Source organism: Cetorhinus maximus, chromosome 22 (genome assembly GCF_964194155.1).
Source record: "Cetorhinus maximus chromosome 22, sCetMax3.hap1.1, whole genome shotgun sequence".
In the NCBI taxonomy this organism is placed as follows: Eukaryota; Metazoa; Chordata; class Chondrichthyes; order Lamniformes; family Cetorhinidae; genus Cetorhinus; species Cetorhinus maximus.
Genome location: NC_135900.1, coordinates 37,931,646 through 37,957,092, shown reverse-complemented (window position 1 = coordinate 37,957,092; position 25,447 = coordinate 37,931,646). Strand labels below are relative to the sequence as shown.

Below are 25,447 nucleotides of genomic sequence, written 5' to 3'. Positions count from 1 at the left end.
CGAGTCGGGGGGTGGGGGGTGGGGGGGAGGGGGGTGGAGAATTCAGCGGGGACGCAGAAATTGGTTTCACGCCGGCGTGAAATTGCAGCGGCATCTGCAATGTCAGAACGTGAATCCCGTTGGAGGCCGTCTAGACAAGGGTGCCATGCAGAAGTCGGGGCCTACCTTTAGGGCCTTGCTCAGATGGCAGACATCCGAGGAGAATGTGATGCCAGAGCCCTACAGCTACCAGACCCTGGAGGAACACGTGCATTGCATGCAGGGTGGATCCTCCTGCACATGGCTCCTCCACAAAGCTGTTCTCGGAAGGCGAGAGGCCTCTATGCAGCAGCTTCAACTTTGTTGAGGCTTTGGACCTTCATGGACTTTACCATGGGCTCGTACCACCTTCCATGGTCTCTGTTGATGCTTTGGGTCTGCTTCAGAACTTCATGGACTTAATCATGGGCTGGTACAGATGATCGCAAAGGAGGGGGGTGGGAGGAAGGTCTAGGTGTGAGTAGGGGACGAAGGTATACTGGGGGAGTCGGAGGCCAAAGGTATCACGGGGTGGGTGAGTTTGGGTGGGGTGGGGAGTGGGGGGGGTGCGGGCGAAGGTGTCGGAGATGGTGAAGGTGGGGGAGTGCAAAGGTGTTGGGGGGCTGAGGTTGGGAGGGTGGTGTGAAGGGTCAGGGGGTTTGTGGTTTGGAGGAGGAAGAAGGGTGTCCGGGGGGAGGAGGGAGAACAGGGGAAGGAGGGAGTCTGGAGGGGAGGGAAGGTGTAACAGGGAGAATGATGCAAGTGGGGAGGTAGGTGTAAGGGCAGGAGTTTGAAGGGAATGGGGTTAAGGTGTCGGGGGGAGAAGGGAGTTTGGAGGGAGAAAGGTGTCTGGGGTAGGAGGGAGTCGGGGGGGAAGGTTTCTGGAGGGGCGGAGGGAGTAAGGGAACAGAAAAGAGTAAGGGGGGGAGGAAGGTATAAGAGGGCAGTGGAATGTCCTGGTGAAGGTGCAAGGGAGGGGGCTGTGGGGTCAATGACTACCTCCTGGGGAGCGAACTCAGTGTGGGCATGGTAGGAGAGGATGTTCAGAGTAACAGGGGGCAGAGGGAGCTGGGAGGGTGAAGGTGCGATGGTTTTGGTAGGAGGGAAGGTGAGGATGGTTGGTGGGGACACGGAGGTAAACATGGACACAGGGCTGGGAAAGAGGTCGGGGAGGTCAATGTGGATGGGATTTCCATAAAGGTAGGGAACGTGCACGTTCACCTGGACATCCTGGAATGATGTTCGGGCTGGAAGAGGCTACGATGGGGAGGTCAAAGGTAATGCCAGGGAGGCCTATGGTTATGGGGAAAGGACATGGGTGACCAGGGGAGGGGAGAGGAAATGGTGGGGGAGCTCATGAGGAATTGGATCACGACCATCTTTTCAAAATCGAAAGTGAGCGGAGCCTTGTGCTGGGTAGGAACAGGTGCTGCATGGGAGTGTGATCAGTGGGTGGGTGGAGATGCTCAGCTCAGATGGACAACAGAAAGAGAACCCCAGCAGGCAGCATTGAAAATGCTCAGGACAGTGAGATGAGTGTGATGGATGAAGGCTTTGCGTGTGGGAGAGTGCTTGCACAAGGCTCCGAAAGGCCCTGCCACACACACGTCTCCCTCCAGAATCTCTTGCGGTCTGGCTGCGTGCAGTGGGGGGGATGCAGGAGAGCACTCTCAGAGTCAGTAAATGACGCTGATAGACAAGATTACACATTATTCAATGAAAATAATTATATTTTCAGGTTATAAAGTGACAAAAATGTGTTCACCCATGCAGCAACTTGTGATCAGAATTTCCTAACTTCTCTAGGCCTACCACTTCTCCTAGGTGCTGCCCTGACATCTGCAGCAAGCCTGTGCAATGGTTGGTCCTGTTGCCTCTGATGACTTCGGCGTTCGTCCTCTGGAGAGCCGAAGCTTTGAGGGCCCTGGCTTGCTTTGGCTGTCCTCCTGAAGGCCAGCTGCTCCCTCTGCAGTGACAGAGGACAAGGTTGAGGGGCTCACAGGCAAAGGAGACTCGGAGGGAGAGGACAGCCTCTCAGATTCCTGAGTGGATGACCCAGGGGTGTCCAGCTGTTACTCCTCCTCCCTGTGGGTGCCTGAGACTCCAGCCTGACTCCTTGAGGGGAAGGAGCACCTGAAGGGACATCGAGGTGCCCCGTTTCCCTCTGGAATTGCCACTGCAGGAACTCACCCATGGCTCCCACGATGTAGTGCTGGTCTGCACACATCTCCGTGTCCTGCTGGACCAGGGTCTTCCTGGCATCTGCCATCCTCCCCATGGAGACCTCCATGCACGCACATGTGGGCACCATTTCATCAGTGAGCAGGCAGACGCACTCCAACTCACGTGCCACTCTGTTGAGGGCTTCCAACAGCTCTGCATGATGTTCCCATGCCATCTGCCAACTCTCCATGATGAATTGGAAGGCCGAATCCAGAAGCTTTTCATCTGACTCGGGCCTCAGAGATGCCTCTTCCTCAGCAGTCCTCCAAGTGCCGGGGAGCTCGGCTGAACCTGCCTCCTCCTGCTTCAGACACGTGTCCATGCGGTGACCTCCATATTGTGAACCCAAGCCTGCTCTAGATCTAGATCCCACTGAGGTGTGTGTCTCTGCACTGGTGGAGGGTGTGAGTAAGCGCTGTGACAGGTCTGCCAGGCTGCATATTTACAGCTCTCCAATGGAGGAGGTGTCCTCTTGGCTGGAGGTGAGGGTCTGGATGGAGCTGAGGGACTGGCTGGCTGAGAACTTTGGTCGTTTGGCAGAGCTCCCTGTGAACCAAAGTAGAGATAATTAGTGCACGGCAGCAAAGTTAAAAGCAGGAGAGAGAGAGCACTCACAGTTACGTTGAGAGAGAGATGATCTGGTGCAGGATCCTCATGAGGGTGTTCGCCACCAACCTCACCGTCACTGCAGGCACTGTACATGTCCTCATCCTCAGTAATCAGCGCAATGACACGCTCCTCAATGTGAGTGAGGGGCCTAATGTCAGCCACTCCACCCCCGGTAGGACCTCTTGTGAGCCTGATGAAAATAGATGGAGAGAGTGAGCAGGAGGCTTGCCATGGCAGATGATAAGGATGCATAGAATGTTTGTATGGTGCCATGGACGGGATGAGGACACGAGCTCCAGAGGATATGAGCCTGATGGATATGTGAGGGTGTGTGTGAGAGTTAGTGGTGTTGTCCCTTCAGGTATGAGATCCCTGTGGATGTGTGGTGGGTTTGGGAGCATGTGTTGAGAGTGATGAGCTGGTTGACTTACCCTGGCGGAACGGATGAGATCATTCATCCTCTTCCTGCACTGGATGGCTGACCACCTCCATGCTCCGTTGGTGCTGACTGCTGCTGCCACCACCTCCCAGGCCGGGCTGGTGACTCTGGTGGACCTCCTGCAGCCAGAACGGTGGTAGAGGAGTTCGCAGCAGCCTTCCACTGTGTCCAGCAGGCGCCCCAGAGTGGTTAAATTTGGGGGCTGCAATCACCTTTGCTTTCAAGACCATTTGTCACCTGGAGCAGCCCTGGTCTGTACACCTGAAGTAGGCTGCACTCTGGTGCGCTTTAAGCATGACACCCGGAGCGAGGAAGTGCTGAGGTGACAGTGGGCAAATCTGAATGCATTATTAATGAGGCAGGATTCGTCGGGAAGCAGAGGATACAGCGAACAAACCCACCATTGCGGCCGGCAGGTAAAACATCATTTTCCACACCTACTTCACGTTGTGCAATTCTGGGATGATTCCGCCCTAAGGCTTCAAGTAAAAACTTTACTGAAGGTGTTTGGAAAAACAAAGGTCAATGTGCTGGGTAAACTTAACCATTATTATATGTATTTTTATTATTTTTTTTCTAAACCCTTATTTTGAACATTGGATATTAGCAAAAGGCCAGGTGGAAAAAAAGAAACAGAAACCAAATTGAGCAAGTTGCAGAAACCTGGTGGCTGTATTATCAATAAGAAGATAATATACTTTATAAATAGCATCTATTGTGTGTGACTGACATTGACTATGACAGGAATATATGATGCATTTAACATTTAAAAATATCTATTGCAATGCTTGCTATGGGAATAAAAGTTATTTAGATGCCTATAGTGAGTTTTCAATGGATCACTCATTTGAGTCGTAGAGCTATACAGCGCAGAAACAGGCCCTTCAGCCCATCGTGTCCTTGCCAGCCATCAAGCACCTGTCTGTTCTAATCCCATTTTTCAGCGCTTGATCCGTAGCCCTGTATGCTATGGCATTTCAAGTGCACATCTAAATACTTCTTGCTTGTCTGCCATGTACTGAATTTAATAGATAATTATAGAAATGCAAATCATGAAATAACTCAGATGTAAAATTAACCAACTTTTAAAATGTTGAATGCTAAACTATATCAGTGAGCTCCAATAAAGTCAATAAAATACAATGACCTTTCACATCAAAGCAACTCTCTAACTAATGAATAGAAATGTAAGGATTGAGTAACTGAATGTAAGCTCTAGTTAAGTGTACATTTATTGCAGAATGATGAAGATCTTCAACAGACTTCACAAATCCATGATGCTACTGGAGTACTTCAGCAGCAACTCCTGGGATTGGAGTACAGACAACATGAATATGTTGATGAGTCAACTCAGCCTTGAGGATAAGAGGGTAAGCACAAGTCCACGCTAGTACCCCAAATAGCAAAGACCATGCAGGAGGTGATCACCAGTCCGTGCTAATACCCTAACTAGCAGGACTAAGCAGAAGGGTGAGCACCAATCCATGCTACGACCCCCAATAGCAGGAATATGCAGGAGAGTGAGCACTAGTCATTCATTCTGTAATGATCTTTCATGAAGTACTGCTAACTCAATTTAACAGTGCCATGTGAGGAGTGTTGTTTAATGTTGCCTTGGATGCTGAAATTCATGTATAAATCTGACATTTTCAAATCAAGAAACCATTGCCTTCATGTGAAAACCACATCCATGTGATGACAGATAGGAAAAATTGAAGACCGCTCCATTGACTATACCTGCATGGTGTTAGCAACTTGTGGTGATTTTCCATAGCCAATGTTAACCACTGCATGGGAAATCAAAATAGGAAGAAAAAAATCAAGCTCATGTTATCTTCTCTTGCATGCAATTAAAGCAGAGTATGTATTTATACACTACAACATGCTAGTATCTTCAGCACTGTAACAATATTACAGGTATGAGCACAAGGTCACAAGGCTATGCACTGGCTATATATTGTAACCTGCAGTGGAGTGCCAGGCCCACTAGCATATATTTCATACCTATTCTGTCACGCCTCCAGCAAAATTTTGCTATCCAAGGCTCAAAATATTCCAGGAAAATAACCATCCTAAATAATAACATCCAACTCACTGCACCTCTGATAAGATGCTGAAGTACTGAGTACTTCAAATAGCAGCACTAGGACGGGTCTGCAATAAAGCATCAAACTAAGGTGCCAGGATAGTTCTGTAAAGTAACCTTGATATTTGGGAAAAATATGCAATTGTGACCATTTTAAAAAAACGCTATTTCAAATGGAATATTGAACTTAACTAATTTTATTTTTTTCCCTTGGTTCAATACCAAGTGAATCAAACTCATCCGTTGTCCAAGAGGTTAATGTATACATATTTTCAGTACAGAACATTAGTGGAGAGGTATTTAGAAAACATGGTTCAGAGAAGCTGTGGGATGTGCCAGTCCTTAACAACACTGGTACAACACATAGTAAATTATTCACTAACTGCTATTGTTCGATGAAGTGGATTTCTCAGGCACAAGATTGAGGGGTTGGAACAGCTCTGGCTGGTGAAGAGCTCTGAGTGAACCATCTTTGAAGGGAAATCAGTGCAGCAAAAGTTAGTAGCATGAAGAGCCATTAACCTTTTGAATTCTGGAAGATATTTTGTAACATGTTCCCACTACCTCCTGCAAAGAAATTCTATTATTTCTATTGGCCGATGTTATAAAGCAGAAATAGATCGATGTATTAAACTTCCAGATATTGATTCATTCAGAACATTTTGGCAAAGCACACTAAATGAAATCAGCTTTGATTTTGCTGCAGAAGTGATTTGAGGCAATGGCTTTGATGTCAAGTGAGGAAATGTCGACACCCAATGATGTAAGCATTCCTTGTATCTAGTACCCATCATTACTGAAGAACCCTCACATTTTCATTTGACAAAGAAATTTGGCTTTATACAAAATTTGAATGAACATTATGACAGCATTTAGGAAGAACAATACTGCTACTGAACTAGAAACTGTTATAATATGCTTTTAAGGGATTGCAACATGACACCACTAGAAGGAAGTGCGACATGAAATCCATGTTGCTTTCGAGCAGAGCACGCAGTACACAGCGCTGCAGCTCTGATGCCTTCAAGCTTTCTGGCTGTGTATATCTGTTCACATATGCCTAGAATTAATAAATGAACCCACAACATGTTTACACAATCCCTTATGAGTGATTGGTGCTTTTATATCGTTATAACATCACAACAGAAAAATTGCCTGATTTCTCCGAATTAAATTTCACCCTCTCCTAAACTAAACGATATAAACATACCATAATACACAGTAAAAGAACAGCCTGCCCTTTGGGCACGTTGTGTCTTGGCATGGTGCAACTTGCACATAGCCGTTCCCAACAAACAACTGAATACTTAACTGTCCATCATTTGAAAATATCCATGTCTACTGCACGTGTAAAAGTTGAAAATAACTTGTGGTTCAAATAATTTGCTTCAAAATTCACCATAGTATTTTTTAAACAGGTGGCAAAAATCAGTTACTAATACTAAAATACTTACTTCAATACTTTCACGTTTAGGAAATGTGAAGTTGAAAACCATCTGAACTAGTATGACAGGAGCAATGGGAACAACATCAGCCATTGTTGTGATGTTATTATAGGATGTGGCTGTGAGTTTCCCCAGAACACCACATTGAATTGGGAGAGACAGGGATATCCAGATAACAACTTGCATTTATTTAATGTTTTTTTATGTAGAAAGACATCTCAGTATGTTTTACAAACATTTAGAAAAAAAATTGAAAGAGCATTGAAATGTTGAAATATTACAGAGAGAGAAAATGGGACACACAGGGACAAGCACCTTGGATTTGTGCCACCCCAATCATGATCCATATTGAGCAGACTAGAGATGCATTTTAGCAGGGCGAAACTGGCACTGCCAATAATTCCCTTACTGGAGCTACTCCATCTAGTGGTTTGGCCATGGACCCACAAAAGTCACCACATCTGAAGTTTGTTATGATCCGTTTAGGGACCATTAACATTTAAGGAAATCTGAACACCTAATTTTAACCAGCTATAACACTAGATTTCACATTTTTAAACAAAAACATTAACTCTATTGTATATAAAGGACTTAAGCAAAACAAGCACTATTAACAATATTGTTTATAACTACGTACGTTATGCGCTCAAGTTTACTTCTTACTTCCCCCAAGGATTTTCTCATAAGGCACATCAACCTTAAAGTTATCTGCGTCTCTAGGAACGACCCTTAAGTATGCCACTGTCCTCTGGAGACTACTTTAATTCATCTCAGCTCCAGTTATTCTCAGAGATAAAACTTTCATTTACCATTTCTTGACTGAACAGTCCCTGTTCTAGTTACTTTTCCAATATTTCCAAGCTAATCTACTGGTTGCTTTCTTTATCACGAGACTCTGAAGAATACTGTAGATTCTTCTACTCATTTCAATCAAAGCAATTTTCCAACTTTTCTTCCCTAACAAAATTCAAACTGAGATTAAGCCTCACCTGCATTCATCACAGCGAAAGAAGAAGTTGGTTTTTATTCCACTTATAGTGCGGGTCTATTTAACTGTCATTTGCTTTGGATATCATCTCTCGGTGAGCTGCAAACTGCACACACCACTTCCAAGCTGCAACTACTACTTGGATGTCTCTGTGTCCCTTTATACAGCCTCAACCGGTTTCAGTCTACTCAGAAGAAATCTCTAGTTCCATTTTTGTTCCCTTATAAACGGGAGGGTCAGTTTCCTTTCTACGTTTCCCTTTTCTGTTTCCATTTTCAGTTTCTGTTTTCAGTTAAATCATGTATTGTTTAAGTTCCTGCACCTGCTGTTTTATAGTTCTATCTCTTCTATTCTGAGCTTTTAAGTGTAATAACCTCCCAGCTTATTTAGGTTGCATTCCCCATTTTCTACAGTCAAAACTTTAATTCTTAAAACTGCAAGTTATATTCTAAAACTAAAAGGTATATTCTAAAACATGAACCATGAACTAGATTTTCGTGACAAGTTGCCTGTTTATCAGGCAGCCTTGGGACATATATGAGAGGTACCCAACAGGCTCTTTGCTAACTGAATAGCCACATAATTGGATAATTAGAAACATATCTATCTAATATCTTTTCATCGTCTTGGTTTAACCCTCAACAGAAGACAATTTCTTTTATATGCTTTTTTTGTTGAGCCATCTGGAAATTCGACTTCTACTTCTCTGTCACCCACAAAACACTCGCAAACACGTGGAAAGGGGTCAAACCAGTTCTTAAGCACATTGACCATCACCAAACCCAATCAATCAACAGATGAAAGCCTCAGGGTCAAATATGATTAGTCCGGTTAAGTAGGATTTCCGGCACACCATACCTGTACTCTGCAGCTGTAGATGTGACTCCAGGATAGTATCTTGTCTCTCTGGTTCCAGGGTCAAGGATGTCACTGAACGACTGCAGGGCATTCTAAGGGAGGAGGGCAAACAGACAGAGATCATGATACATACTGGTACCAATGACATAGGTAGAAAGAGGGATGAGGTCCTGCAAGCAGAATTTAGGGAGCTAGGAAGCAGATTAAAAAACAGGACCTCAAAGATAGTAATCTCTGGATTACTTCCTGTGCCATGTGCTCGTGAGTATAGACATAGAAGGTTAGTGCAGATGAATGCGCTGCTGGAGAGATGGTGCAGGAGGAAGGACTTCAGATTTCTGGGACATTGGGACCGTTACAAGGTGGACGGGTTGCAACTGAACTGGAATGGGATCAACATCCTTGCGGGGAAGTTTGTTAGTGCTGTTGGGAAGGGTTTAAACTAACTTGGCAGTGGGATGAGATCCTGAAAGGAGGTTCAGCAGGGGGAGATGCACAGCCAAAATTAGAAGAGAGAGCAAGTGAGTCTGGAAGGCATAGAAATTATAAGCCAGTTAAGGCACAAGGGAGTTTGGCAAGGTTGGATGGTATTTATTTAAATGCAAGGAGTCTGACGAATAAGGCAGATGAGTTGAGGGCATAAATTAACACATGGAAGTATGATGTCATTGCTGGCACATGACAGGGTTGAGAGAGGGGCGGGAGTGGCAGCTCAATATTCCAGGATATAGGGTCTTCAGGCGAGACAGGGAAGGAGGTAAAAGAGAAGGGGGTATCGCAATATTGATCAAGGAATCAATTACAGCTGTAAGGAGGGATGACACCTTAGAAAGCTCTTCAAATGAAGCCAAATGGGTAGAACTTAAAAACAAAAAAGGAGCAATCATATTGCTGGGAGTGTACTATAGGCCCCCAAACAGTCAGGGAGAAATAGAAGAGCAGATATGTAGGCAAATTTCAAAGAAGTGTAAAAATAATAGGGTAGTAATCGTGGAGGATTTCAACTTCCCCAACATTAACTGGGTTAGTCATAGTGTGATAGGTTTAGAGGGAGCGGAATTCTTAAAATGCATCCAGGAGAGTTTTTTAAGCCAGTACGTAGAATGTCCTACAAGAGAAGGGGCGGTCCTGGACTTAATTTTAGGGAATGAAGCTGGGCAAGTGGTAGAGGTATCAGTAGGGGAACATTTTGCAGATAGTGATCATAACTCCAATAGATTCAAAGTTGTTATGGAAAAGGACAAGGATAGGCCAGAAATCAGAGTTCTAAATTGGGGGAAGGCCGATTTTAATAAGATCAGATATGATTTGTCCAGAGTGGACTGGGAGCACCTACTTTTAGATAAATCTGCATCAGAGCAGAAGGAAATAGGGAGAGTACAGGGCCAACATGTTCCAGTAAAGATAAAGGGTGGGACCAACAAGTCCGAGGAACCCTGGATGTCGAGGGATATTATTGGATAAAGAGAAAAAGGGAGGCTTATGGCAGATACCGAGGGCTCAAAACAGCGGAAGCTCTAGAGGAGTATAGAATGTATTGGGGGGGGGGAACTTAAAAGGAAATTAGGAGAGCAAAAAGGGGGCATGAAAAAAACATTGGCAGGTAAAATAAAGCAAAATCCAAAGTTATTTTACAAGTACATTAAGAGAAAGAGGATAACTAGGGAAAAAGTAGGGCCCATTAAGGACTATAGTGGTAATTTGTGTGTGGAGCCAGAAGACATAGGTAGGGTTCTAAATGAATACTTTGTGTTGGTGTTCACAAGTGAGAGGGACGACGTGGGTATGGAAATCAGGCAGAAGGACTGTGATATAATTAAAGAAATTAGCATTGAAAGGGAGGAGGTTATAAGTGGTCTGGCAGGCTTAAAAGTAGATAAATCTTCAGGCTTGGATGAAATATATCCCAGACTGTTGAGTGAGGCAAGGGAGGAGATAGCAGGGGCACTGGCAATAATTTTCAATACCTCTCTGGCCACAGGAGAGGTGCCAGAGGACTGGAAGACAGCCAACGTGGTACCGTTATTCAAGAAGGGAGGAAGGGAACTATAGGCCATTCAGTCTAACATCAGTGGTGGGGAAACTATTGGAAGCAATTCTGAGGGACAGAATTAATCTACACTTGGAGAGGCAGGGATTAATCAAGGGCAGTCAGCATGGTTTTGTTAAGGGGAGGTCATGTCTGACCAATTTGATTGAATTTTTCGAAGAGGTGACCAGGTGTGTAGATGAGGGCAATGCATTTGACGTAGTCTACTTGGACTTCAGCAAGGCTTTTGATAAGGTCCTGCTTGGGAGATTGATAACGAAGGTAGGAGCCCAGGGAATCCAAGGCAATTTGGCAAATTGGATCCAGAATTAGCTGAGTGACAGGAAGCAGAGGGTGATGGTCGAGGCATGTTTTTGTGACTGGATACCAGTGGGGTTCCACAGGGATCAGTGTTGGGTCCCTTGCTGTTTGTGGTATATATAAATGATTTAGACTTGAATGTAGGAGGGTTGATCAGTAAGTTTGCGGATGTCATGAAAATCGGTGGGGTAGTAAATAGTGAGGAAGATAGCCTTAGATTACAGGAGGATATAGACGGGCTGGTCAGATGGGCTGATCAGTGGTAAATGGAATTTAATCCGGATAAGTGTGAGGTGTTGCACTTAGGCAGGACAAACAAAGCACGGGAATACACAATGAATGGTAGGACCCTGGGAAGTACCAAGGATCAGTGGGATCTTGGCGTGTATGCCCACCAATCCTTTAAGGTAGCGGGACAGGTAGATAAGGTGGTTAAGAAGGCATACGGGATACTTGCCTTTATTAGCCGAGACATAGAATATAAGAGCAGGGAGGTTATGTTGGAACTTTATAAAATGCTGGTTAGGCCAAGCTAGAGTATTGCGTGCAGTTCTGGAATCCGCATTATAGGAAGGATGTGATTGCACTAGAGTGCAGAGGTGATTTACCAGGATGTTGTCTGGGCTGGAGAGTTTTAGCTATGAGGAGAGATTGGATAGACTGGGGTTATTTTCCTTGGAGCAGAGGAGATTGAGGGTGGACGTGATTGAGGTGTATAAAATTATGAGGGGCATAGATGGGGTAGACAGGAAGGAATTTTTCCCCTTGGTGGAGGGATCAATAACCAGGGGGCATAGATTTAAGGTAGGAGGTTTAGAAGGGATGTGAAGAAGAATTTTTTCACCCAGAGGGTGGTGGGAATCTGGAACTCACTGCCAGAAAGTGTGGTAGAGGCAGAAACCCTCATAACATTTAAGAAGTATTTGGATGTGCATTTGCGATGCCATGGCATGGCATACAAGCTATGGGTATAGTGCTGGAAAATGGGATTAGAATAGTTAGGTACTTGTTTGACCGGTGTAGACTCGATGGGCCGAAGGGCCTTTTTCTGTGCTGTAGACCTCTATGACTCTAAGGGGAATGGAAAAAGTAAAACTGCTTCAAGACAAACTTTTCATGGAAGTATAGAGCAAAAATTAGTACTTTAGAAATGGTTGTATTAAAACAAGAATTGCAGTTAAGTCTGTTGCAAATAAAAATGTATCTGCTCATAGCGTCAAATCCTCAAGATATCCCAAAATGCATCGCAATCAATTAATTCCTTCTGAAATGTCTTCACTCCTGTTTTTTAGGCAAATGCAGCAGCCAGTTTGTAAATAGGAAGGCACCATAAACAGCAATGAGATAAATGATCAGTTGATTTATTTTGGTGGTATTAATTGAGGACGAATGCTGGCCAGGACACCAGGTGAACTCCCTGCCCGCTGTTCAATAGTACTGTAGGTTCTTTTACAGGCAGTTGGGGCATTTGTTTAACATGTTATTTGATAGATAGCAAACCCTCAGTACTTCACTAAAGTGCCAGTCTTGATTATATACCGAAGTTCTAGAATGGCGGGAATCAATCAAGCAGAATGTCACATATTGCTAAGAATTGTAAATAAGGATGGAATCAACAAAAGCTCAATATAGCCTAATTTAAATTCAATAGAAAAGAGCACATAAGGCTAATTTAAAACGTTGCAAGACTTCAATCTTGCAACGATTGGGAATACAGAGAGGAGAAATGAACACTTCGTGGAATGGAGATCTAACTCTGTCCCACTACCCTGTGATACCACATGTGTTGTCACTTCAGTACAGCCCATCCACATTTTTGTGCTTTTACATCAGTGATCCAAGTAATATCTGGATGTCTAAACTACATTTCAGTGTTACTGTGGCAAATACCATCAGTTTATTGTTTATAAATAGTCTATACAAAGATCTGTAATTGTATAAGGTATGTAAATAGGCAAACTGTGGAAAATAAGGTTAGTGAGCTGCAAGTACAAATAGCCACATGGGAATATGATGTTGTGGCGATAACAGAGACCTGGTTCATAAAAGGGATACTAAATATTCCTGAATACACGATGTTCAGGAAAGATAGGAAAGGAAAGAAAGGGAGAGAGGTGGCTGTAATGATTAAAGAGAAGATTACAGTGCTGCAGAGAAAGGATATTGTAGAAGGGTCAAGAACTGAATCTCTTTGGTTAGAGTTAAGAAACAATAGAAGTGTCATTACACTACTGGGTGCATTCTAGGCCACCAACTAGCGGGAAAGATTTGGGAGAAATAATTTGCAGAAAAATTACAGAGAGGTGAAAAAAGCATACTGATGATGGGGGAGTTCAATTATCCTAATATAATTGAGATAGCAATAGTTTTCAGGGCGGGGTGAAGAGTTTCAGAATTGGGTTCAGGAGAATTTGCTTGATCATTTTCAGCCCGATGAGGAAAGAGGCATTACTGGATCTGGTTCTAGGGAATGAAGTGGGTCAAATGGATCTACTGTCAGTCGGGGAACATTTAAAGAACAGTGAACATAGTAGCATATGGTTTAGTTTAGCCATGGAAAAGGACAAGGAGCAATCTAAAGTAAAAATACTAACTTAAAAGAGGATCAATTTAAGTGGGATGAGAGTGGATCTGAATCAGGTACATTGGAATCAAGGATTGACAGATAAAAATGTAATGGAACAATGGACTACCTTTAAGGAGGAAATGGTTTGGATACAGTCAAGAGAGAAAGGTAGGGAAGCCAAAGCCAGAGCTACTTGGATGATAAGAGAGTAAGATGAAGCAGAAAAATGAGGCATTTGACACATGTCAGGTTGATAACACAAATGAGACCAGGCTGAATACATAAAGTTCAGAGGAAAAGTGTAAAAGTAAATCTGAGGGGCAAAAAGAAAGTAGGAGAAGAGACTGGCATCTAAAGAATCCAAATGTCTTCTACAAGTATATAAATAGTAAAAAAAAAAGTCATAAGAGGCAGGTGCTAATTCAGGACCAAAAAGGGGATCTATGCATGGAGACAGAAAGGCTAAATGAATACTTTGCATATGTCTTTACCAAGGAAGAAGATTCTGTCAAAGTTTTAGGGAAAGAGGAGGTAGTTGAGATACTGGATGAGTAAAAATTGATAAAGAGGAGGTTTTGGAAAGGCTGGCTGTAGTTAGAGTTGTTAAGAAACCAGGACCGGATGGGATACATCTGAGAATGCTGAAGGAAGTAAGGGTGGAAATTGTGGAGCTGCTGACCATAATCTTTCAATCCTCCTTAGATACATGGATGGTATCAGAGGACCGGAGAATTGTTCAAAAAAGTGTGTAAGGATTAATCCAGCAATTACAGGCTTGTCAGTTTATCACTTTTACAGGTGATGATCTGGGACAAAATTAACAGTCTCTCAAACAAGTATGGATTAATTAAGAAAAGCCAGCATGGATTTGTTTAAAGGAAAATCGTGGTTAACTAACTTGTTTGAGTTTTTTGATGCGGTAATAGGGAGGGTTGATGAGGGTAATGTGTTTTATACGATGTAAAGGTGTTTGATAAAGTTCCACATAATCAACTTGCCAGCAAAACTGAAGCCCATGGAATAACCAGGGCAGTGGCAGCAAGGATACAAGGTTGGCTGAGTGACAGGACTCCAAGAATAGTGTTGAATGGTTGTTTCTCAGACTGGAGGAAGGCAGTACAATTTACCCATGGCTCTGTTCTAGGAGCACTGTTTTTCTTGATACATATCAATGGCATAGACTTGGGTGTGCAGGGAACAATTTCAAAATTTGCAGATTACACAAAACTTAAGAAGTATTGTAAACTATGAGAAGGATAGTGCTAGACTATTGGGGTGGACGGTAACACAGTGGTAATGTCATTAGACTAGTAATCCACAGACCCAGGTTAATGATCTGGGGACATGGGTTCAAATTTAAATTCAATTAATCTAGAATTAAAAAGCAAGTCCTGGTAATGGTGACCATGAAATCATTGTTGATTATTGTAAAATCCCGTCAGGTTCCCTAATTTCCTATAGGGAAGGAAATCTGCCATCCTCACCCAGTCTGGCTTACATGTGACTCCAGAACCATAGCAATGTGCTTGGCTCTTAAATGTCCCCTGAACAAGGGCAATGCTGGCCTAGCCAGCGACGCCCAGATCCCATGAATGACTAAAAAAAAAATTGGTAGAAGGGTCAAGAACCAGAGGACACCAATTTAAGGTGATTGGCAAAAGAAACAATGGCAATATGAGGAAACATTTTATATGCAATGAGTGGTCAGGATTTGAGATGCACTACCTCAGATTGTAATGGAGGCAGATAGAATTGGGGCTTTCAAAACAGACTCGGTTAAGCCACTGAAGATAAATAATTTGCAGGGCTATGGGGAAAAGACAAGGGAGTGAAATAAGCTGAGTTGCTCTTACAGAGAGTCAGTGCAAACATGACAGACCAAAGGGCCTCCTTCTGTGCTGTAACTGTTCTGTGATTCTATGATATAGAATCTCAAGTCAAAAATGTATGTGGAGAATGCAAAACTACATCAACTCACATTGTTACAGCCTAGAAAGCTGGCAAAGACTAACCAGTTGGTGCAGACAACTCAACTGATTACACTGAAGGTGCAGTTGGATACATGCAGGTAATTTAAACTGCAGATGTAAACAACAAATGTTCATTTATATTGGAAGAAAATAAATATTAAGTACATGAAAGCTTGAAGAGAGATCCAGAGCTAAAGGAACAAGATTTTCTTGAACAAAAACAGAATTACCTGGAAAAACTCAGCAGGTCTGGCAGCATCGGTGGAGAAGAAAAGAGTCAACGTTTTGAGTCCTCACGACCCTTCAACAGAACTGAGTATAGTTAGGAGAGGGGTGAAATATAAGCTGGTTTAAGGTGGGCGGGGGGAGAGAGAAGTTGAGGGGGGTGGGGTGGTTGTAGGGACAAGCAAGCAGTGATAGGAGCAGATAATCAAAAGATGTCACAGACAAAAGGATCAAAGAGGTGTTGGAGGTGGTGATATTATCTAAGAAAATGTGCTAATTAAGAATGGATGGCAGGACACTCGGTACAGCTCTAGTGGGGGTGGGGTGGAAAGACTGACAAGGTATTAGTTGTAGATTTTAAAATAATGGAAATAGGTGGGAAAAGAAAAATCTATATAAATTATTGAAAAAAACAAAAGGGAGGGGGAAGAAACGGGGTGGGGATGGGGGGAGGGAGTTTAAGATCTAAAGTTGTTGAATTCAATATTCAGCCCGGAAGGCTGTAAAGTGCCTAGTCGGAAGATGAGGTGCTGTTCCTCCAGTTTGCGTTGGGCTTCACTGGAACAATGCAGCAAGCCAAGGACAGACATGTGGGCAAGAGAGCAGGGTGGAGTGTTAAAATGGCAAGCGACAGGGAGGTTTGGGTCTTTCTTGCGGACAGACCGCAGGTGTTCTGAAAAGTGGTCGCCCAGTTTGCGTTTGGTCTCTCCAATGTAGAGGAGACCGCATTGGGAGCAATGAATGCAGTAGACTAAGTTAGGGGAAATGCAAGTGAAATGCTGCTTCACTTGAAAGGAGTGTTTGGGCCCTTGGACGGTGAGGAGAGAGGAAGTGAAGGGGCAGGTGTTGCATCTTCTGCGTGGGCATGGGGAGGTGCCATAGGTGGGGGTTGAGGAGTAGGGGGTGATGGAGGAGTGGACCAGGGTGTCCCGGAGGCAACGATCCCTACGGAATGCCGCCAGGGGGGCTGAAGGGAAGATGTGTTTGGTGGTGGCATCATGCTGGAGTTGGCGGAAATGGCGGAGGATGATCCTTTGAATGCGGAGGCTGGTGGGGTGATAAGTGAGGACAAGGGGGACCCTATCATGTTTCTGGGAGGGAGGAGAAGGCGTGAGGGCGGATGCGCGGGAGATGGGTCCCAATGAGAGCATGAAGAAGCACCAAAGTAATCATCGATATACCGGAGAAAGAGTTGTGGGAGGGGGCCAGAGTAGGACTGGAACAGGGAATGTTCCACATACCCCATAAAGAGACAGGCATAGCTGGGGCCCATGCGGGTACCCATAGCCACACCTTTTATTTGGAGGAAGTGAGAGGAGTTAAAGGAGAAACTATTCAGTGTAAGAACAAGTTCAGCCAGATGGAGGAGAGTAGTGGTGGATGGGGATTGTTCGGGCCTCTGTTCAAGGAAGAAGCTAAGGGCCCTCAGACCATCCTGGTGGGGGATGGAGGTGTAGAGGGATTGGACGTCCATGGTGAAGAGGAAGCGGTTGGGGCCAGGGAACTGGAAATTGTTGATGTGATGTAAAGTGTCAGAGGAATCACGGATGTAGGTGGGAAGGAACTGGACAAGGGGAGAGAGAAGGGAGTCAAGGTAGCGAGAAATGAGTTCCGTGGGGCAGGAACAGGCTGACACGATCGGTCTGCCGGGACAGTTCTGTTTGTGGATTTTGGGTAGGATGTAGAAGCGGGCCGTCCGAGGTTGGGCGTCTATCAGGTTGGAAGCTGTGGGAGGAAGATCTCCAGAGGAGATGAGGTCAGTGACAGTCCTGGAAACAATGGCTTGATGTTCTGTGGTGGGGTCATGGTCCAGGGAGAGGTAGGAGGAAGTGTCTGCGAGTTGACGCTCAGCCTCCGCGAGGTAGAGGTCAGTGCACCAGACAACAACACCAACCTTGTCAGCGGGTTTGATGACAATGTTGGGGTTGGACCTGAGAGAACGGAGTGCAGTAAGTTCAGAGAGAGACAGATTAGAATGGGTGAGAGGAGCAGAGAAATTGAGACGACTAATGTCACGCCGACAGTTCTCAATGAAAAGATCAAAAGAAGGTAAGAATCCAGAGGGAGGGGTCCAGGTGGAGGGAGAATATTGGATGTGGGTAAAAGGATCCGTTGAACAGGGAGAGGACTCCTGCCCAAAGAAGTGAGCACGGAGACAAAGATGGCGGAAGAAGAGTTCAGCATCGTGGCGAGCCCGAAATTCATTGAGATGAGGGCGTAAGGGTATGAAACTAAGTCCTTTGCTGAGCACTGAACGCTCAGCATCGGAGAGGGGAAGGTCAAGGGATATAGTGAATACGCGGCTGGGGCTGGGATTGGAAGATGGGGTGGGGACGGAGGGACAAGCAGGGGTGGAGGGTCCCAGATGGGTGTTGGTGTCGATGAGTTGTTGGAGCTTGCGTTCCTTAGCACTTGAGAGAAAGAGAAAAAGTTTCTTGTTGAGGCGTCGGATGAGGCGAAGAATAAAATGAAACTGGGGGCACGTGCAGCTTTGAAAAAGGGTGCGGCGGTGCTGCTGGAGGGAGAGGTCGAGTGTGCTCATATGGCGGTACATGGCACTGAGTGTGGATCTCAGAATGCGACGGGAACAGCAGTCCGAGAAGCGTTTTATGTCCCGGAGATACCTGTAATCCTGGGTGGGTTCGAAACAAGAGGGATGGAATTTCAGTTGAAATCCACGTGGGGTGAGTCGGAGACGGAGACAGTCACTGAGAAAGGAAATATGGCTGTGAAAGCGGGTTTTAGTAAACACCTTGGCAAACACCAGGAGAGAAATGGAAAGCAATGAAGGTGAACAAGGTAGAAGAGACAGGTGGAAATCCTGTCGGAGAACAGAGCAAAATCAAGATTTTCTTGATCCTGTGTTCTGTGCATTTTAAAGCCTACAATGAAGATGGACATTGCATTTATTAATCTAAAAAGGAATGGACATTTTCATAATTTTTTGAAAATTAGACTTTGCCATTTGGAAATTAATTATTTTTCTTTATATTTTAAAAGATGTTGCCCCCACCCCCCCACCCCCACCCCCACCCCCACCCCTGAACCACAAGAATTGTTTAAAAAAGCAAGATCTTGACCATTCCACTGAGACTGTAGGCAGCAAATCTAGAATTGTACACATTTCTTGCAAATAATGCCTCTGCTTCATAAATGTTGGTGCGTTCTAGTAGATAGATTTTTAACATACAACAAAACAGCTAGATCATTACTTCCTCCGCAGCTACATCAGCCATCGTTGACCATCTCCAGACCCTCTCCCATTCTGTACATAGGAACTTTCTACCCCTTTCAGATCTAGTTCACCCTCCAACCTCCTCATCCCTTCTTCCCCCAATCGCATTCTCTCCTCCATGAAATGTTGGAGATTAACTTGAGCATTTGTTTCATCCTCAGCTCAACTCACCTTGGCACGTCATTCCTCCCACCAATTCATGCTGGAGCTCTCTTCTATCCTTACCTCCATTATAAGCTGAAACTTCCTTTCTCCAGTTATTTATGATACTTCACTTTTCTCCTGCTTTATGCTGGAACCCCTCCCTCTAGTTCTGAAAGCACAAATGCAAAATTGCATAGTTACACCATCTGTAACTTGTACATCATACCAGATTGTGGGATGACGATGAGGTGGAATTTAAGAAGGCAGGAACTTACCGTCACCCTGGATGGTTTCAGCAATACCAGTTTCCACAGGCTCAGTGACAGACTTTCCTTCTTCTTTCCCCCTCCCAGTTCATATTGGTATTCCTCGTTCTCTACCATCCTCTACGTTAATTCTGGAACTTTCCTCCTCCCTACATTTCAACAATGTTTTGGTAGATTCCTACCTAAATTCTGTTGCAAGCTATCAGATGAAGTGATTGTGTGTGGCTCCATACTGTGGATAGGAATTCAAAAGAATGAAGCCAAGTTTAATCGCTTGTAGCAGCAACGCAGAATTCTGATAGGAGCCCTGGACCAGAATAATGTTTGTAGCTTTTCCGTGTGCATTGTGTAGTCACAATCAAACACTTACATGGAAACTCTATTCTCTTGACCCAGTAGCATTTGTGCTGCCAGCTTGCAGACATTTAAATGCAACATTCTATAAAATGGAAGTGTAATCCCAAAATTTAATTGGAAACAAAGATGTCAATGAATGAGATTGCATGCCTGAGAATTTACAGTCTTCCTGCAACAGGTGAATTATGTGAATTTTAAGCCAGGGAAACAATGTCAACTTTTAATGTTTTTTTTTGCAGGGATTCAATTTTGATGTTCGCCAGCTTCACTGGCCCGAATACATTGAAAATTACTGTATAGGAACTAAGAAATATGTCCTAAATGAAGACATGTCTGGACTCCCAGCAGCAAGACAGCACCTGAAGAAGTGAGTACAGACATCTTCACTAGATGCTTCTCTTTGGCTTTTACAAAACGTGTTTGGAAGGAGAAGGTAACTTTTAAAATAAGCAGTATAAATAATAAGTTGCTGCCACATCCTCTGCATCTCACCTATGTTTTATTTCTCGTATCTGATGCAGGCATCCAGAGATCAAAACATGGGTTGGATTCAGCTTTCTTTCCATAGAAAATTATTGTCCAGGAGTTTTTTTATAAATGAACAACAGGACAATTTTGATGTGCTGTCACTTGATAATAACATATCCCTAGGTACTCATTCAGTGACAGTTAGCTTCTTCAGATATAATGTTACAGTGCGGAAGGAACTGTCCTGCTCTTTTCCCTTTACACTGTTCCCAAACCAGTCTATTTTACTATGGTTTTTTTTTGCATCTTCCTGCAATTAGCCTGCAAATTTTTTCCTCTATCTCCTTCCCACTATAGCCTATAGTATACACCCAGTAGCAAAATAGCTCCTCTACTGTTCCTTAATTTTAAATACATGTAATCAAATGTGTGACCCCCTCATCCCTCTACCATGCTAAAATAATTTCTTTGATCAATGCTACCTCAACACTCCTATTTTAATTTCTCTATACTTCCTGAATACTGTGTAGCCAGGAATGTTAAGTTCACGATCCCCTCTTTCTTTGAGCCACATCTTTGTTATTGTCACTGTCATAGGGAAGAATTTAAGAATTGATCTGGGAGGCGGGGAGGGGGAGCTGTATGATGGAGTAGGAAAGTGCGGGACGAGACCCAGTCGCCTTCCTGACTTGTTCCAATTAAGTCCAGGATGGGAAGGGTTGAGAACGGCCTTTCCACCCCTGAGGCCAATTGAGGCTTATCCCGTTGACACAGGTATTCAGCCAGTGGCAGGTGAGGGGCCACGCCATGTGGGGAAACCACTAAGAAAACCTTGCTGGGTATGCTTGCGGTCCGGTGGGAGTGGGTTCCTCCTTCTTAGGCATCCAGTGCCCAATGGACAGACCCACTGGGGGCATGAGGGACCCAGGGGAAGACATCCCCCTGCCATTGACAACAACATCCCGCCCCTGCCTTGGCCTCACTGGCTGGCCCCAGTGATCCTTATCCTGCCCCACTTAGCTGAGGTCCAGGGCTTCAATGATAATCTTCAGCTTCAGACCTCCACCAGCAGCGGCCACCACTCCCAATGGTGCCACTGGTACTGGAGAGCTACTGGCCTTTGATTGGCTGGCAGCTCACAGAGGTGGGACCGTTACCCCTGCACCAGGAAGTCCAGCAGGAAATTGCCTTTGCTGTTAGGATTTAACCCTGGCAGGGTTCCCAGAAATGGCTGCGGCAAAGTTGCCGCCAACTCGCTAGTCACTGGACGGGCCCACCACAGTATCCAATAAATTCCACCAATACTTCCATATAGCTACTTGTGCCTGCAACTCACCAACCTGACTTGACATGCTCATTAAGTTTACGCACCTGCATTCCTGTTTCCAAACTTTTTCTTTACTCTCGTGCTGTTTGGCTTTCCCAAAACTCTGCACATCTTCTTCACTTCTTTAATACTTTGTCCTGGTGTCCCACCCCCTGACAATTTAGTTTTAGCCTTCGCTCACAGCGCAGTTTCACCTCACTGTGAGGACATTGGTCCCAGTCCTGCTGTGGTGAAACTTGTCCTTGTTGGACAGGTCTCTCCTGCCCCAGACTGGTCCCCAAATCCACAGGAATGTGATGCTCTCCCAACATCACCAACTCTGCAGCCATGCATTGACTTATTTTATCTCATTGTTCTTATACTCACTAGTGTGTGGACTGGGAGTAATCCAGAGATTGCGACCTTTTGAAGTCCCGATTTTTAACTGCCGCTTTACCTTTTTCCTACATTCAAAGTTTCAGGAAAACATTTGAAGTCCTTTGTCATCGCTTCCCACATGGACCATGACATTCAACTGCTCTCCTTCCCATCTCAAAATGCTGTACATGCTTCCATGAAGTCCTTTCTCCTGACACCAGGGAGGCAACACAAGTCAGGTGTCTTTCTGTTCAACTGACTATTGAATTCCCTATGACCAATATCTGAAAATAAAAAAAAAGTCAGGTTAATGCTTTAGGTGTAGATGTTTCGCCAGAACTGGGACCCAGGCCACTAAGAGAAATGTTTAGTGGAGGCTCAGTGCAAGTGGACAATGCAGGCTGCTTTCTCGCTGGGGCAGAAGATTTGTCTGCCAGGGAATGATGTAGTAGTGCACCAAGTGGCAACTTAAAGGGGTGTAATGAAACTTTGAAAATTGATTTAAAAATACTATGTTTAATGAGAAAAGAATTCTCAGGTGTAATGCCTCATGTCTCACCTTACAATTAACTTCACCCACGTTACATGCAGTGAAGGTATATCCAGGCACTGACTCAGTTGAAAGAAGGACTCGTGGTTATAAGAAAAAATATTGAAGAGGGTGTAGATAGCAAACGATATCCTCTAAAATAATAAAAAATATTTAATTATCTGAATTGTGGATAATTCACAAAATGGAAACAGGTGCCCTGTGCAAGTACTAAGACATATTATTTACTGCTCAACACAGTGTGAGAAGGTGCATTGACCTCTGGAACCTTTCTCTGTTTTTGCAGGCTACGAAACATCCGCTATGCCTTCAACACTATTCTCCTCGTCGTCATCTGGCGTGTTTTTATTGCTCGATCACAAATGGCTCGCCACATCTGGTATTTTGTGGTGAGCCTGTGCTACAAATTCCTGTCCTACTTCAGGGCATCCAGTACAATCCGGTACTGAGGTCTGCTTATGCGGCATACTACAAATTGAAGAATCTCAATTTTCTCCAAACAACAAGCAATCCTTTAGGAATATCCCTGACCCAAAAAGGCCACAAGACTTCCCAAGCCACTGTAAAGAAAATAATATGACTCTGCATTCCAACGTAACCAAACTACACACTGCCAATATTATAATAAAGAACAATAATATTTTCACACCATGCATATGCTGGTGTGGCCTTCTGGTTTTCTAGCATTACTACCTTCTTCGGATTGACAACGTAAACAGTTTTTCAATGTCTGTATTTCTACACACTCATGCAATACCCTGGCTTGATTTTGCAGGTAATTGCTGGAATGGATTGTAAAGTGCAAAATCGTCTCTTCTGCACCATTACATTTTGGATGCAGGGCCCTTATTCACAAAAGGAACCTGCACAGTGTATAGAACTAGTAGTGCCAATACATTCAAGACTGGTATTGTATCCAGTTATCTTTGTGAATAGGGCTTGAGGCCCATTGTACAGTTAATGTAATAGGAAACTTTCACTTTCCAGCAATAACACAGTAACGTTCTACTTCTTGGTGCTAAAATGGCAAAGAAAGCTTAACAAACATTACTGGGTGTTTTACACTTGTAAAATGTATATAAAAGTTGACACATGACCAAAATTTCTGAATTTGTTGCTAATATTTGCAGAAAGTCACCATTTTCCCCCTCCCCAAGTTTGCCAACATGCTACCAACTGGAGACCTTGGCAACAACATACCACATTTTTATGACAAAAAGAATAAAAAGAATTGATATGTGAAACTCATTCTGTTTTGTTTTGTGCATAACCAGGAATCATTAGAGAAAGGTATTACCAAGAGCCAAGAAAATAGGAAAAGAAAGTTTGTTGTGTGTCACGATCTCTGTAGAGACCGATAATGTTTAAAAAGAAATTTGAACTTCCAGTTAATAGCTGAAAAGATGACACGACAAGATTTGACGTTTTAAGATATTTACTGTTACAGACCAGAAGAATTATTGACCAAATACTTTTGTAGGCAACTTGCACTTTAAACTGCACAGCAGAACTTTTAACACAACCATAAAACCCAACTATCAGATATACATTACATTGTTCTTTAAGTAGACACTCAATCCTCCAATAATCAGTCCAAAAATGGTTCTGATCTCCAGAGAGTTTACTTCTGATCTTTTTCTCTCCCAGCCTGGAAACTTATAACTCCAAAACTGTTTTTCACAGTACGAGTTTTCCTGGAGACATCTCCCTCTAACTAAAGTTAGGTAAATCACCCAGCCTCATTTTAACTCCTCATGAATTTGGTCTTTCCAATCGGAGTGTGAGCTCCCACCTGCATTCCTGAGTGGTGAAACATAGAGACGTTTGGCTAGCCGCTCTCTCTCTCTCTCTTTCCCCGACGCTGGCAGACTAACCTGTGATAATCAGTGATATTTTAGGACAGCCTGTAATCTGATATTGCAATGGTTCCCTCCCCATCTCAAAGCCCATCACCAGGCAAAGTGAATCACATGGGCCTTGTATCTAGCAAGAGATGTTGATTAGCTATCCTTGAGACCACAACTCTATTTGAAAGTAAATGGACAATTTATAACACAACTGTTTACAACCCGACATTCTTAATACTTTTCTGGGGCTTTGGAGACTCAGTCAATCCACTGTTAGCTCATGGGCTGCTGCCATTGTCTGCAAATGTAAACACCTGGCACCTTCTTCCCGGTAAAACAATCGCGGCCCCATTTAATCTCTAACAATCAAACCACTCAGGTTTGTTGTCAGGCAGACCCCAAAACAGGTCACATCACCCCCTTTATTTTACCTTAAATGAAAGACAATCCCAAAGCATAATCTCATAAATCTCATAATTGTAACATGTGGAGCAGCTGAAAATCAGTACCAGATATGGTAATGTTATTGCTTCCAACGCAAATGGTAAAAGATTAAATATTACTTTTGATATTTGTATGAATAATATTGGCTTCTCTTTATTATGGGCAGGCTTTGCTTGTCTAGTGTTTCTTATTAGCAGTTTGAGAGGTTCTAAAGTGAACTATGGTAAACTTTGTTCACTGTATGGTAGAAACACAGACAGTCACTTTAATTTAAGCAAGAGGAGGCAACAGGAATTCAATTATCATGAAAATTCCTGAGAGAAATGGCCCACATGTACTGATGCTGCACACAGTCAATTCCTCAAGAGACAAATGCATGGCAATTAATTATAGTGGAAGATGATGCAAGTCACCAATTAAGGATTCATAAGACTGCATTGTGCAGCCAATAAAATGTAATTTGCACACATTGTTCATGCTTCACTAAAGCAAACATTAATCATGTTAACTATGTTTTGCCTGTAACCTTGCTAGTTTGGCTGTAGTAGGATTTGAGGATCATTTTATAATACAGCTGGATTCCATATCTTGAAGTGTAAGGTTTCTACATTCTCAATACATTACCAAGTAACGGTCTTACTTGTGCCATTTTTCCTGAATAATGTCAAGCATACA

At 43.8% G+C, this 25,447-nt stretch overlaps 1 protein-coding gene across 6 annotated transcripts in view; it reads left to right on the top strand.

The window, feature by feature from the left end:
* The window catches only part of LOC144696607 (fatty acyl-CoA reductase 1), a 215,775-nt gene extending 192,050 nt beyond the window's left edge, over positions 1–23,725 (top strand). For all 6 annotated transcript variants that reach the window (XM_078568113.1, XM_078568115.1, XM_078568110.1 and 3 more), the window contains 3 exons: positions 4,530–4,659; positions 20,019–20,146; positions 22,768–23,725. In XM_078568113.1, the coding sequence (XP_078424239.1) occupies positions 4,530–4,659; positions 20,019–20,146; positions 22,768–22,930 (421 nt within the window). In that variant the 3' untranslated portion in view covers positions 22,931–23,725. The remainder of the gene's footprint in view (positions 1–4,529; positions 4,660–20,018; positions 20,147–22,767) is intronic.
* Positions 23,726–25,447: the final 1,722 nt, after the last annotated feature.